Raw genomic sequence first — 13,904 nt, 5'->3', positions numbered from 1 at the left:
GGAAGAAGGATGACATCTGAGAAGGAAGATAATTAGCCAGTTTTTTGCTGAGTTTTGGGGGTTTGTTATATATATACACTGAGATTTCCACAGATCTGAAGCTCAGAGAAGAGATTGGATAGGTAGTTATAAATCTTAGAGTTGTCAGTAAATAAATGGTTATCAAAGTCTTGGGAGTAAATGAGATAACTCAGGAGTAAGTTTAACGACTTTAAGAGCAGTAGCCCTGGGACTCCTCTGGTTGCTCAGTGGTGAAGAATTTGCCTTGCAATGCAGGGGACATGGGTTCAACCCCTAGTCATGGAACTAAGATCTCACATGCCATGGAACAACTGAGAGGCCGACCTGAATGCCCAACTACTGAGCCTGCACACAGCGGCTACTGAAGCTGCGTGCGCTGCAGCCCACACTACAGAGTCCGTGCAGTGCATCGAAAAGATCCCACACGATACAACAGAGATTCCACTTGCTACAACTAAAATCTGATGCAGTCAAACAAATTAAAAAAAAAAAAAAAAAAGAGGGAAGCGGTCAGTGGATGGAACCCTGAGAAGCATCAAGAGTTGGAATAAAGGCAGAGAATCCCTCAAAGGTCAATGAAAAAGAAAGCCAGGAAGTAGAAAGCAGACCAGGAGAGTGTGGTGGAACAAATGGGTCCACTTCTCTCCACTACTGCTCTTCCCCACTAGTTCACATTGCTGTCCTCTCTTGCTTGGACCATTGCTCCAGCCTCCTAACGACTCCCCATGTTCATTCTGTCACTTTCTACTCATTCTCCACCTAGCTGCCACAGTGTGTTTTAAAAAATCTGGGATGTCCCTGGTGGTCTAGTGGTTAAAAATCTGTCTCTCAATTCAAGGGATGCAGGCTTGATCCTTGGTTGGGGAACTAAGATCCCACATCCTTCAAGGCAACTAAGCCCACTCACTGCAACTAAAGAGAAGCCCATGCCCAGTGACAAAAAGCCCATGTGCTACAATTAAGACCAACTGCAGCCAACATAAAATTATAAAAATTAGTAAGTAAAAATAATTTTTAAAAATGCACAATCAGTCATACCACTATCTGGCTTACAATCTTACAACAGCTTCCTATCACATTTAGGATCACGAACCAAGTCCTTAACAAGGCACTCAGTATCTGCTGAATGAACAAAGACAAAGGTTGTAAGTGGCTCAAAGAACTGTGTCAAATGCTGATAAGAGGGTCTAGGAAAATAAAACTGCAAATATAACTAGATTACCATGTGGAAGTTATGACCCTGGAAGAACTATTTCACAGTGAGGTAGTGGGATGGATTTGATGACAGCTGAGTGAGGGGTGGGTAGAGGTGATTATTTGTAAAGAACAGATTTTCTTTGAGAATAGAAGCTCTCAAACCTCAAAAGGGCATGTATCTTATATCATCTCACTGTCTGTCAAAGAGGAAAGCAGAGGCCTGGGGGAAAAGTTCTCAATAAATGCCTGCTGGGAAAAAAAAAAAAGTTTCTGTTTCACAATTAGACTGCTTTAATGCTCACAGAGCTTGTTATAATTTAAATATACTTTCCATAGTTGTCACCTGGCAATCTCACCATGGCTCAGTGAGGAAAGTGCCAGTGTAATAAGCTAGACCTTCCAAGATGTGTTGATTTCTATAGCCTTCCTTTTCCAGAGCTCTGTTTAATTTCCCAAGTCCATTGCAACCTGGCATGGAAGAAATTAGCAACAACACAGGGGTCATGGAGCTCCATTAATTTCTAACTTTCAATCTGGAAGAACTATGCACTCTATTACTCTGCTAGATAAGAGACTTACAGGTCGCAGTTTCCCATATGAGGTCTCAGGAGTATGCCTGGATGCCTGCGAGAATCCTGGCGATTCGGCATGGAAGCTGTTTTCTAAGGGAGGGAATCAAAGAAGCTCAGTTTATTTGTGTTGCTGAGCAATATAGATGGTAATTCAGATCTGTTTACCCTTCAGATGAACACATGGCTTTCTAAATTAAAGTGTATTTTGATACATGCCCAGGAGACCCCTTACCGTTTGCTGAAGGAGAACGGGAGAAGTACTGGGAGCCCCTCTTATCTGGGCTGGGGTAAGGGCTGCTGGGAGGCTGGTCGTACAGCGGCAGTGGAGGCAGGGAGCCGGGCGGTTTGGGGGAAGGAGAGACCTGCAGCAAAGGAAACAGAGGTTACATAGTGCTCACTTCAGGAAGGAGATCAGCTGGCTTCTCTGACTGCTCCTGGCAAATAACCCTTCTCTGGAGCTAAGTTATGATTGTTAACTTTTTTGACCAGCCTGCTGCTGCTGCTGCTAAGTCGCTTCAGTTGTGTCTGACTCTGTGCGACCCCATAGACGGCAGCCCACCAGGCTCCCCCGTCCCTGGGATTCTCCAGGCAAGAACACTGGAGTGGGTTGCCATTTGAAGATGATCTCTCTTGGTAAATGCATGCATGCTAAGTCGCTTCAGTTGTGTCTGACTCTTTGTGACCCCGCGGATTGTAGCTCGCCATGCTCCTCTGTCTGTGGGAATTCTCCAGGCAAGAATACTGGAATGGATTGCAATGCCCTCCTCCAGGGGATCTTCCGGACCCAGGGATTGAACCCACGACTCTTACATCTCGGGCGCTGGCAGGCAGGTTCTTTACCACTAGGACCACCTGGGAAGCCGCACTTGAAAATATGTGGGTTAAAGTATCTTTTGATATTTATTTCTAACATAATTCCACAGTGCTAAGAGAAGAGACTCTGTATGATTTCAATACCTTTAGACCATGACATTTTTGCACCTTGTTTTATGTCCCTGTATATGTTCCAGTGTCTCCTAATTTACACTCTATGGGAACTTGAAGAGAATTTGTATCCTATTATTGTGTGAAAATTGTATAAATCTTAATTACATTGAATTGGTTCACAGTGCTTTTCAGGCCTACTATATCCTACTTCTCTGTATATTCATTCTACTAATGTTTGAGAGTTTGATATTGAAACTCCATCTAAAAACCTTAATTTATCTACTTAAAAAATAATTGTAAAACATGGTGGAACTATATGCAACCTTGCTTTGTATTTTCCAAGTCTCTTGTGAATCTGTTATCATCCTTTCATAATTAAAAAAAAGTAAAATAAAAAAGCAAATGAGCCTGGAATAACCACACTACCACCAGTTTTGTGTTGCATTTAACTTTTTCCTTCCATAGATCTCATTATATTACTGATTTTAGTTTAAACAGTTACCAAGTCAAACCATTCTGTAGAGTTCTATTGAAAACATATCAAATTAGTCAATTCAATGAAGAACAAAAAAAAGAACAAGTTGTATTTTTCGGTGAAGATAAAATAACTGGCTGAGTTTCTGACTTCCCCAGGCTTTGTAACTGTCATGTTCAATGGTCATAATACTGTACAAGCAAGATGGGCAGACATATTCCTTATGGTCCTGGACCTGCCAAGCCTGTTGTGACATATCTGAATCAGGAGTTTCCCGTAAAGACAAGTTTTGCTATGATGAAGTAAGCCTCGGGCCACATGAGTCCATGGGGCTTTGGAAGTCTCATTAGTTCTTGGAAAAGGACTAGCAGGACCTGGGCTGGGCAGGGAGATTCTGACAGTGAGGGAGAGAAAGAGGTTGCTAATATTTTTACTGTATAAACTAACCACAGAGACAATATATTCCCTCTCCAGTTTCTTTCTTTCTCCTCGCCAAACCAGTCTTTTGTAGGTCACACACAGTGTAGTATTTTGGTTCCTCAATTCAGAGAGCAGAATGTGGGAGACATGAAGTGTAATATAGCCATTACACAGAGCCTGACTGACAAGTCTCTGCTTCCCAAATTCAGTCTTGTGGAAACTTGGCAACCAAAAATTGGAGTGGTAAGGGCAAGGTTGAGACCACAGCCCACTTCTGTGTGGGTCAACAGACTCTTTGGGAGTTATTTTCTTTAAATATCTTTTAATTCCGCTTTTTTCCCCTGTTGTGCACCTGAATCTCTCGCATCCAAGGAGTGTCACCGTTTTCTGAGGTTGAAAGTTCTTCCACTAGCACCGATGGGAAAACTCCAATCCGCCCATTGAATTCTCCTTCCCAGAAGCCATCGTCATCCTGGTTTTCTTTGTTCAAGATTCGGATGATTGCTCCCTCAGGAAAAGATAATTCATCATCTGTCTGGCCCTCGTAGTCATAAAGTGCTTTCACGAAACAGACTAGGTAGCAAGAGAGAAAAATGCAGTAAGAACACTGACAACCAGGTAACTCTTACAACCACCCCATGCACAAGTGACAATTAAAGACTGTCGAACGGAATAAGAGCAGAGCTGTGATTTTGTACTCACTGAAGAGCAACTCTAGGGTTCTACTGGACATGATACACATGGCCAAATAAATACATTACAGAAAGGGAATAAACCCATGTTTTTAACCAACTGAAGGCTGACTCCAGGGTAATAGGGTTTATGCCAAATGTGACCAAATAAAGAGTGCCTTGTTTCAGTCTTTACCACTGGCATCTCCGTTGAGGCTGCCTGAAACGAGTTCGGCCTCCGTGGAATTGCTGGATGTGTGTGACCGACTGTCCAAGGCAGCCAAGGACTGCAGCATGCTCAGCAGACTGTTCGAAGTGGGGAACTGTAGGTACTTTTCTGGCACATAACCCACTTGGCCGACTTTATTTCGAGCCTGAGTAAAAGACATGTGACAAAACAGGTTTGCACACACAATTTGGACAGGGTACAACAAGAACCAAAACAAACTCCTGAAAATGTCACAAGAAGGGGTGATATGAGCAAAGGAATATACCTTTACCCAGTCTTCCATATCTCCATCTTCAATCACTTCTAACACCTCATGTTCCTCAATGGTCAACTCATCTGGTTGAGAAGCCTGCAATGTAGGATGGTCATGGACAAAATTAAAAAGGTTAGATAAAGAGCAGATGTGAACTGATCATAACAGAAACTGGGGATCAAAATATTGAAATGATTTTGAAAAACGTATTGAACATAAAAATTTGAGTGTTGTAAAACTATCATAATGAGGTGAAGTTTTACTTAAAAAACTAAACAAAATAAAGCCACAACAAAAACTGGAGAAACGGAATCCTCAAGAGGCAGTCAGGCTCAGTGAACACAGCACTCTGCTGGAGTAGGGGACCTGGGTTCCAGCTCCAGCTTATGTATCTATTGGTAAGTTATTCAACTTCTTGATGTCTCCATTTCTTCAAAATGACAATCCCGCCATTCTTGGGAAGATGGGGGTGGTGGGGGGGTGGGTGGAGTCAGTGTGGGATGAATAAGCACAGAACCATGATGGTTTGGGAAGCACAGGCAAAGGAGAAAGCAGTGAACCAGAACTCCAGCACAGGGCTACAGTGGAGGTGCAGGCGGTGAGAATGCAAAGAGCTATGTATATGGACTGAATGACAGCTTGAGCGGTGCCTGGAATTGGTCTCGAATCACCATAAAATAGTGGCCAAGAGAAGTAAGTTGTAGGAGAGAAATGATTGATTTTGGTCAAGGCTTGGATTTAAGATGCTCCAACTTGACTGTAGACACTGGGCTGATCCATTTGGGTGCTTCTGCAGAAGTTGCTGTGACTTTTTTTTTTATTTTTAAAGTAAATAAAAGCAAGAGTCCACTGGCATTGGACACCCAAATGCTGCCCGTGAGGCTGTAGAATCTGAGGGCAAACTCTCAGGGACTCTGCAGAGGGGTTAGAGGAAGAGACTTTGTTTCCTGAAGAGACTTGTCTGTTACATGTAACAGGAGGGATCTGCAGGCATTTTCTGGTTCTTAGTGAACAGTTGTAAAATCTTTCCCCAAGTCTCAAGATCAGTGAAAACTATCAGTTAAGACCATATAGCTTTTCAGATCTCACAGTCTCAAAGTATAAAAATATCTCCAAGTTACATAAGCAAAAATAAGGCAAGGCTCATTTCCCAAGACTCATTTCCCATTGCATGTACATTTCATCAAACCCAGATTCTGGACATTGCTATAACAGCTGCTTGAGATAGAAAAACAGTACTGAAAATGGCTGACTAATTACAGAACTACTACAGGATCAGAATTTTAAGCAGATTACCTCTGACCTAACAAAATAAGAGAAAAAAAGAGTCCACTGATTTCTGATGGCTTTTCCAGTGGAACTTCTTCACTAATCTGAAACCACACTATGCCTTGAATATACCAGAAAAAGACACCTATATAACAAAGATGTTTTTCCTAATTCTGTGGCAAAACTTTTCAAAGGTTATCAATACAATCAGATTTCAATGTGTGTGAGAGCAAAGCAGGAGAGTTAAACACCTTTAAATATATTGCTGTCCTTGTAGAAAAGTCATGAAGGTCCATGCAAGTTGTCCAACACTGTTACATAAGCAGTGCTATATATAGCATTGTTATACTAGCTTGATCATACCATACCTAAGCAGTGACCAATTCTTTCACTTGACAAGGTCAAGTTCTTCCCATGACACTCAAGACCCTGTGGTCTCCTGATGTTTTGGCCCCAGCAAACTAATCCCTAGTATCTGAATACACCATGTTATGTATTGTCTCTATGCCTTTCTTCCAAGAGGCCTTGATCTCTCTTTCCCATTTGGTAACTGGAATTAGATTACTGTGAGTTCGAGTCCAGCTTCAGTCTCTTTCTACAGGCAAGTGACTGTAAGACCTTTCAGAGTCTCAGTTTTCTTTTTTATTCCTATTACAACACAAGCTCCAAGCAGAGATTTCTGTCTGTGTTGATCAGTGCTGTATCTCAAAGCCTAGAAAAGAGCACAGCATGGTACATGGAAGGTACTCAAGTAATATTTGTTGAATTAATGGATTGGTTGATAATTTCTTCCTTATAGGATTATTGAAGGGATTAGAAAAAAAAAATATATATATAGATAGATAGATAGATACTCGGCACACAGGAATTCATAAATGGTAGCTATCATTATTCCCCATGATTTGATGCCTGGCTTATATGTATACCAAGACCACCCACAATGAGCTGGTTGCTTTTTCCTCCTTTCATTCTTACAAAGCTTTGAGCGTCCCTCTAACACTGACTATTGTGGCACTCCAGTTAGCTGTTTGCACTTGTGGGCTTTCTAACAGAATGACTTCTTTAAGGCAGGGAATGTAATTCTTCTCACTCATCCCAACCAAGGACAGCAAGTAGTCAGTACATGGTTATTAAATAAACACAGGGTCACACACTACTTCATGAAGTCCTGATACACAGTGACCGCCAGAACCCCAGAAGCAGCCATGCCCTCTGCTTCTACCACCACCTTTCTAAATTTCCTGTTTTCTGTTAAAACAATATGTTTTTTCCTGATCATAAAAGTAATAAATGTTCACTGTAGAAAAGCTAGAAATAGGTATAATCGAGATCTTAAGGTAATACAATTTGGCATCTTACTTTCTTGATGTATCATTTCTTCTTACAAAAAAAACCTCAAATGTAATTTTTCAATTATCCTCATAATATTGTTAGGATTATATTATATGAATGGTTAATTTATTTAATTATTTCCTTATTGGACTGCTAACTTTGCTCTTATAAAGTGATACTATGATGAAAAAAAATTGTGTACCCAGAATATTTTTCTATATTGTGGGTCACTTGCTTAGGACAAATGGTAGTAGGGTCAAAGTAACAAGCATTTTTAAGGCTTTTGAAACGAATCCTTAAATTTAGCTTTTCTTTGCTCTTGCTAGATTAATTTAGGCTTTCTTTGCTTGTCTGGACCATAGGAATCACAATTAGGCTTATAGTTAAGCCTCTCTCTACTCTAACTTACCCTCTCTGGAATATCTCTACCATTAGCAGGGTTACTTTATTTTAAAGCCCAGTCTGATTTTAGGACACATTATGGCTTCCCTCAGCCAGGATAGAAGCCAAACCTTGGTGTGATCTACAGGTTTATCTGACATCTTTACTTCCAGCTGCTCTGTTTCCCACGTTTGATGCTCACATACCTGTCATTTCCTGGACACTCTATTATCTCATCAAACTGTGTCTCTGCATCTGTTGTTTGCTTAGAAGGCTCTTTCCCTTCTCTACCTCATCATTGTGACTAGAGAGACCTTACTCCTGACCTCACTGAAATGCTACCTTATCTGCAAAATTCCTCAGATGCAATAATCAATCACTCAGATCCTTAGGACCCTCTCCATTTAAAGACCTTAAGTTTAATTCTGGGACTTCAGAGTAAATATTACACTGAGACAGAAGACAGGGAAACAATCCCAACCTAGCTGTATAATATTTTAAAAACATTGTGTAAGTGTTTTAAAGATGACTTCAAATTTTCAGAAGATTATCAAAACAGTTTACATTGGGAAGACAAATCCCAACTCTTTTAGAAAAGAAGAAGTACTGTTAAATATACAATACAAGGATGTTAAATGAAAAGAAGTCTGGTAATCACCGATATTGAGGAGTAAATGATGTCAGTTTTTCACTCTCCAGGCATGATGCTGGTGGGAGTGAGACTATTCCACATATGCTTAAGATTCTCTCCACATACGTCCTCTGTTCTTGTTCCTCAAGCATGGCATTAACATGAAAGGGATTCATTAAAATGAAAGGGATTCATTCATTCAAGCTTCCCTCACATCATTCATTTATTTGTTCCACAATTATTACCTGAGGACCAACTATGTGCCAAGCACTGTCCTAGGTGCTGAAGACATATATGCAAGGCACACAAAGTTTCTGCCTTTAGGAAACTTTAGTGCAGAGTTAGATAAAGAAATATGAAAATAAACAAGATTAAGTTTGGTTGGTGATAGGTTCTATATAGTATCAATTAATAAATGAGGACAGAAGGGCAATGGGATAGAGTAGTGACTGGGAAGTTGTGTATGTATTTAGGTGGTCGGGGAAACCTGAGGAGGCACTATTTGAGTTAAGCCTATATGAAGTGCACTGGGCAGTCAACCAAGAATTGGGAAAAGGCAGTTCTAGGTAAGGGAAAGCAAGTGCAAAGTTGTCAAGTCAGGAAGGAGCACAGTGCTTTTGAAGACTGAAAGGCAGCCAGAGTTGCTAACGTGTAGTGAGTAGGTTCAGTGGGTTGGTCTGACATGAAGCTAAGGAGACTGGAAGGGGCCAGATCAGTCTGGACATTACAGAGCCTAGTAAAGAGTTCATTTTTCTTTGTGTGATGGAAAGCTTAAAAAGAATTTTAGGCAGGGGAATAAAATAATCTCCTATATATGTTAAAGATAAGTTTGGCTGTAGGGTGGGAAGTGGACTCTTGGCAGACAAGTATGAAGAAGTGATACCAATTATTAATTTTTTTTTTTACACTAATCAAAGTAACGGCCTAGACCAAGATGTGAAATGTGAATGGATTCCGAATATGTTTTGGAGGTGGACTCAACAGGACTGGCTATTGACTGATGAAGGGAGTGAGAAAAGAGAGGAACTGGGAAAAGAAACTCAATCTACTTTGAGTAAAAAGTTAATGTGAAAGCAGGGCAGGGGTAAGAGAGATTAAAAACTATTATACCAAATCAGCTTTGGAAGTTAGAAGAAAAATCTATTTATCCAGGCCCCTGCTTAACCTGGAAACAAGAGATGGTTATATTAATATTAGGATAGGCAAAGTTTAACAAAACTATTTTTTCAAGAAATTTTACTTTAATACCAATTTTGAGAACTATCCTAATGGAGAGCCTTGTGCCAAGCAGGCAACTGATAAGGAGAGGAGTCTTATTTACAGAAAATTTACTAGATGCCAGGCCTTGTGCCAAGCAGGCAACTGGTAAGGAGAGGAGTCTTATTTACAGAAAATTTACTAGATGCCAGGCACTGTGCTAAATGCTTTGCTATACAAGTGTTATCTCATTTAGTCTCCACATTAGCCCCATAGTATTATCCCCATAATATAGATAAGAAAACTGAGGCTCACAGTGACCAAGGGACTAGCGTGGTTATGTAGCTTGTTAGTGGCAGAGACAAGATTTTAACTGAGGCCGTCTGACATCAGAGCCTAGACTCTTCCCTGTTATGTTACACTGCCTCTAATATGAACAGAACACCAACATTATGGTAAGTACAGCATAAGAGGCTGGGTAGATACCGTCACTTGTACCTTCAGAGTTGTCACAATTTAACATGAGAAATATGTTAGAGAAATACAAACCTTATAGGAATAAACAACTTTGCAGGTGAGTGGGTAATTTCTTAAGGTACCAGAAGGGCTGGAACTGCTGTCATCAAAAACATCCATGTTGTCCTCAAACTCTTCTCCTTCTTCTCTTTCAGTATCTGCATTAAGCTAGGAAAAATCAGAGGCCACTGGCTAGCTTACTTAGTTACTTCAAGAAGATGCATGAAAGCAGCAAACAACGGGATTGTTTCAAAATGTTAATTTACTCATTCAACTGCACATAGGAAAGTGTCTGTTCTGTTCTCACTTGCATTTTTCATGTTATGAAAGGACTGAGATTTTTCTTTCTTTTTAAAACCAAGAGTCAGTTAAATACTGACTAATGAAGGCCTCTTACCATTTAAAACTGATCATATTAGCAAACATAAAAAGATTTCTAAATGCTACCAACACCTTGGAATGCAAGAAGATCCAACCAGTCCATTCTGAAGATCAGTCCTGGGCGTTCATTGGAAGGACTGATGCTGAGGCTGAAACTCCAATACTTTGGCCACCTCATGTGAAGAGTTGACTCATTGGAAAAGACCCTGATACTGGGAGGGATTTGGGGGCAGGAGGAGAAGGGGACGATAGAGGATGAGATGGCTGAATGGCATCACCAACTCGATGCACATGAGTTTGGGTGAACTCCGGGAGTTGGTGATGGATAGGGAGGCCTGGAGTCCTGCGATTCATGGGGTTGCAAGGAGTCAGACACGAGCGAGTGACTAAACTGAATGAACTGAACCAACGATGTAGAGAAACAGGTTTTCATCTATGGCTGGTTTAAATGTAAACTGGTACCTCCTTGGAAAAAAAAAAAAAAAAAGCCTGCACAGCAATGAAGACCCAGCACCGCCCAAAACAATAAATAAATAAAATTACTTAAAAAAAAATAGATACGGATAAATTAGAGCATGTGTGCTCTGCTGGTAGGAATGTAAAATGGTGTAGCTGCTTTGGAAAAATGCTATGATGGTTCCTTAAAAAAGTTTAACATAGAATTACCATATAATCCAGCAATTTCACTGTATTCCCAATGCTCTTCAATTTTAATTTCTATTCTGTTCTTTCAATCATTTTTCCCAAAAGACTTTGAAAGCAGGGATGTGAATAGATATTCGTATACCAATATTGACAGCAGCATTTATTCACAATAGCCACAAGGTGGAAGCAACCCAAGCATCCACTGACATGGCTGGATGAACAAACTGCGGTATATGACAGCAGAATATTACTTAGCTTTAAAAAGGAAGGCCATTCTGACACATGCTACAGTATGGGTGAACCCTAAGGGCATTAATATTAAATGAAATGCGCCAGTCACAAAGAAGACAAATACTGCATGATTCTACTTATATGAACTACCTAGAGTAGTCAAATTTATAGAGACAGAAAGTAGAATGCTGGTTGTCAGGGATTTTGGGGCTGGGGGAACAGGGAGCTACTCTTTAATTGGTATAGAGTTTCACTTTTTGCAAGATAAAGAGTTCTGGAGATGGATGATGGTTAACGGTTGCACAAAAAAATGTGAATGCACTTAATGCCATTGAACTTTGTATTTTAAAATGGTTTAAATGATGAAGTTTATGTTGCATATATTTTGCCACAGAAAAGGGCACAGTTTCTTTTGAAATGTAATTTCAAGGAAAATAAATGAAAATAAATCCAGTTTCAAGGTATATTACTGGCCATAGCTAAAAGGCATATATTAATTAAAATGGAATTAAGTGTAAAAATGTATTTATCTAGAGTACTGTCTATTACATTAAAATGCAAATAACACTTAAATGAGCATAAACATCTGACAGAGGTAGGCAGAGTAAGAAGAACTAAGACTGGGGAACATAGGAGATTGGCTTGTTCTATATATCTCTGAACTATAAACAAAAAGTAAGTTTTACTTTTTAAATTAAAAATCCATCAAAGAAGAAACAAAATAAGTTCAAAGGTTTCTTGGTTTCTAGCTACATACAAACACTTATTTGGCTACTTTTCCCAATGTTCAAACATACAAAGGCACTAAGATTTACACAGTAAGGATATAAGGGATAGGCAGTCAGAATTGGGCCTTATGGTAGAACAATTAATTAAAATATCAAACACCTACTTAATGCTGAACACTAAGCTAGGCTCTGAGATATGAAATAAAGGACATAGTCTGCTTTGCAGGAGTTCACAACCTAGACTGGGAAGTCAGCATACCCAAACGCTGAGTGCACAGACAGCCCTGTGACTCGAGAAGAAGGTCAGAGCAGATTTCTGTCCATGGGATTCTCCAGGCAAGAATACTGGAGCGGGTGGCCATGCCCTTCTCCAGGGCATCTTCCGACCCAGGGACTGAACCCTCTTACTCTCCTGCATTGGCAGGCAGGTTCTTTACAACTAGCGCCACCTGGGAAGCCCTCAAACTAACAAACATATTTACATATACTTGGAAGATGCCTTTATACTCTAGAAAAGGTTACAGACAACTGTGGGCACAAAAAGCAAAACAAAACACCCATATATCCATGAAAAAATTAAAGCCAATGTGGGTAGAGCAAGTTTCCAAAAATACAGTGTAAGGAATGTTAATATGTACTGTGTTTTGGCACTGGGAATCAGTTCAAAATGTTTCATCTTGGCAATGTTATCTGATACTAAACATTCTTTTTTTCTTCTTTATTTTGAATTCATTTTCTGATTCTCACAGAAGGGAATGGAAGGTTGCAGTGACGGCAGCAGGGGTCACTGCTACATGCTTTTGCACTGCTCTTGCAGTTTTCCAAAGTATGTCATCTCAGGACAGCTTCTTCCTTTTTCCTCTGCCACCTTCTGTAACTTAACTGTTGCAACGTTTCCTTTTTTTTTTTTTTAAACTGTTGCAATGTTTTCTTGACCTAGCATTTCTAAAAGCACGTTCTTCCTGTTTCTTAACTGCTCACTTATCCCTTTTCCTTCCTGTCCCCTGACAGAATTTTAATCAAAACTATTCTTTCCAGTGGTACTAATAATTTTCCTTTCTGAGATGTTGTAAAATGCTTACTCTTATTGCAATGGCAGATAAGAAGAACCTTTCTGAGTTGGTTTTAGTAGCTGACCTCATACTCAGCAAATTACCTCTGAAGGGCTTCATCAGCTTTATGGATCTGACAGACTTGGGTCTGAATGCTGACTATGCCATTTATTTGCTGTATGACCTTGGGCAAATTATTTGATTTCTCAACTTCAATTACCTCATCTCCATAATGAAGACAATTACTTCTTAACAAAGTTATCATGAGGATTAAGTGAGGCAACACTTAAACCCTTAATATATGCTTGGTACAAAGGTGACACTGAATACATAATTGTTGTTTTTATGAGGAAAGGAGAAGATAGATTAAAAAAAAAATATCTGGTGATATCCAGCTTAGAGGAAGACAGCTCCCTGTAAGTGGCTAGCAGAACCTCTGAATTCCATCTAGACAGAAAAGTGGTCACTGTGAACATCATTCCAAATACAACACAGGTATATTATAAAAGATGATGTTGAAAATATCAGCCAAATGGATTTCTGTTTCCAGGCAAGATGGAGTATCAGGGACCAGGGTTAAACCTTCCAGAAAAGGCTAAAAAACTGTTCAAAATTTACAAAAGAACCGCTTTCAAGACACTGGACATTATGTGATGAAGAACAGTGATCCTTGCGGGAAACAAACAATTTCCCCAACCTACTACCTGAAAAAAGTTTCCAAGATGACATACACCAGGAGGGAACCTAGAAGAGGTTGGTGATCTACTGGAATTGAA

At 39.9% G+C, this 13,904-nt stretch overlaps 1 protein-coding gene across 1 annotated transcript in view; it reads right to left on the bottom strand.

Annotated features, from left to right (window-relative positions):
• Positions 1–13,904, bottom strand: part of FCHSD2 (FCH and double SH3 domains 2) — a 238,764-nt gene that overhangs the window by 2,862 nt on the left and 221,998 nt on the right. Inside the window, exons 14-19 of the mRNA XM_006064686.4 lie at positions 10,125–10,259; positions 4,778–4,861; positions 4,480–4,657; positions 3,965–4,185; positions 2,023–2,152; positions 1,798–1,880 (exon numbers count right to left, since the gene is read on the bottom strand). Coding sequence (XP_006064748.1) covers positions 1,798–1,880; positions 2,023–2,152; positions 3,965–4,185; positions 4,480–4,657; positions 4,778–4,861; positions 10,125–10,259 — 831 coding nt within the window. The remainder of the gene's footprint in view (positions 1–1,797; positions 1,881–2,022; positions 2,153–3,964; positions 4,186–4,479; positions 4,658–4,777; positions 4,862–10,124; positions 10,260–13,904) is intronic.

This window comes from Bubalus bubalis, chromosome 16, assembly GCF_019923935.1.
Source record: "Bubalus bubalis isolate 160015118507 breed Murrah chromosome 16, NDDB_SH_1, whole genome shotgun sequence".
Taxonomy (NCBI): Eukaryota; Metazoa; Chordata; class Mammalia; order Artiodactyla; family Bovidae; genus Bubalus; species Bubalus bubalis.
Note: the sequence above shows the minus strand (reverse complement) of the source record. Positions and strands in the feature narration are given on the sequence as shown.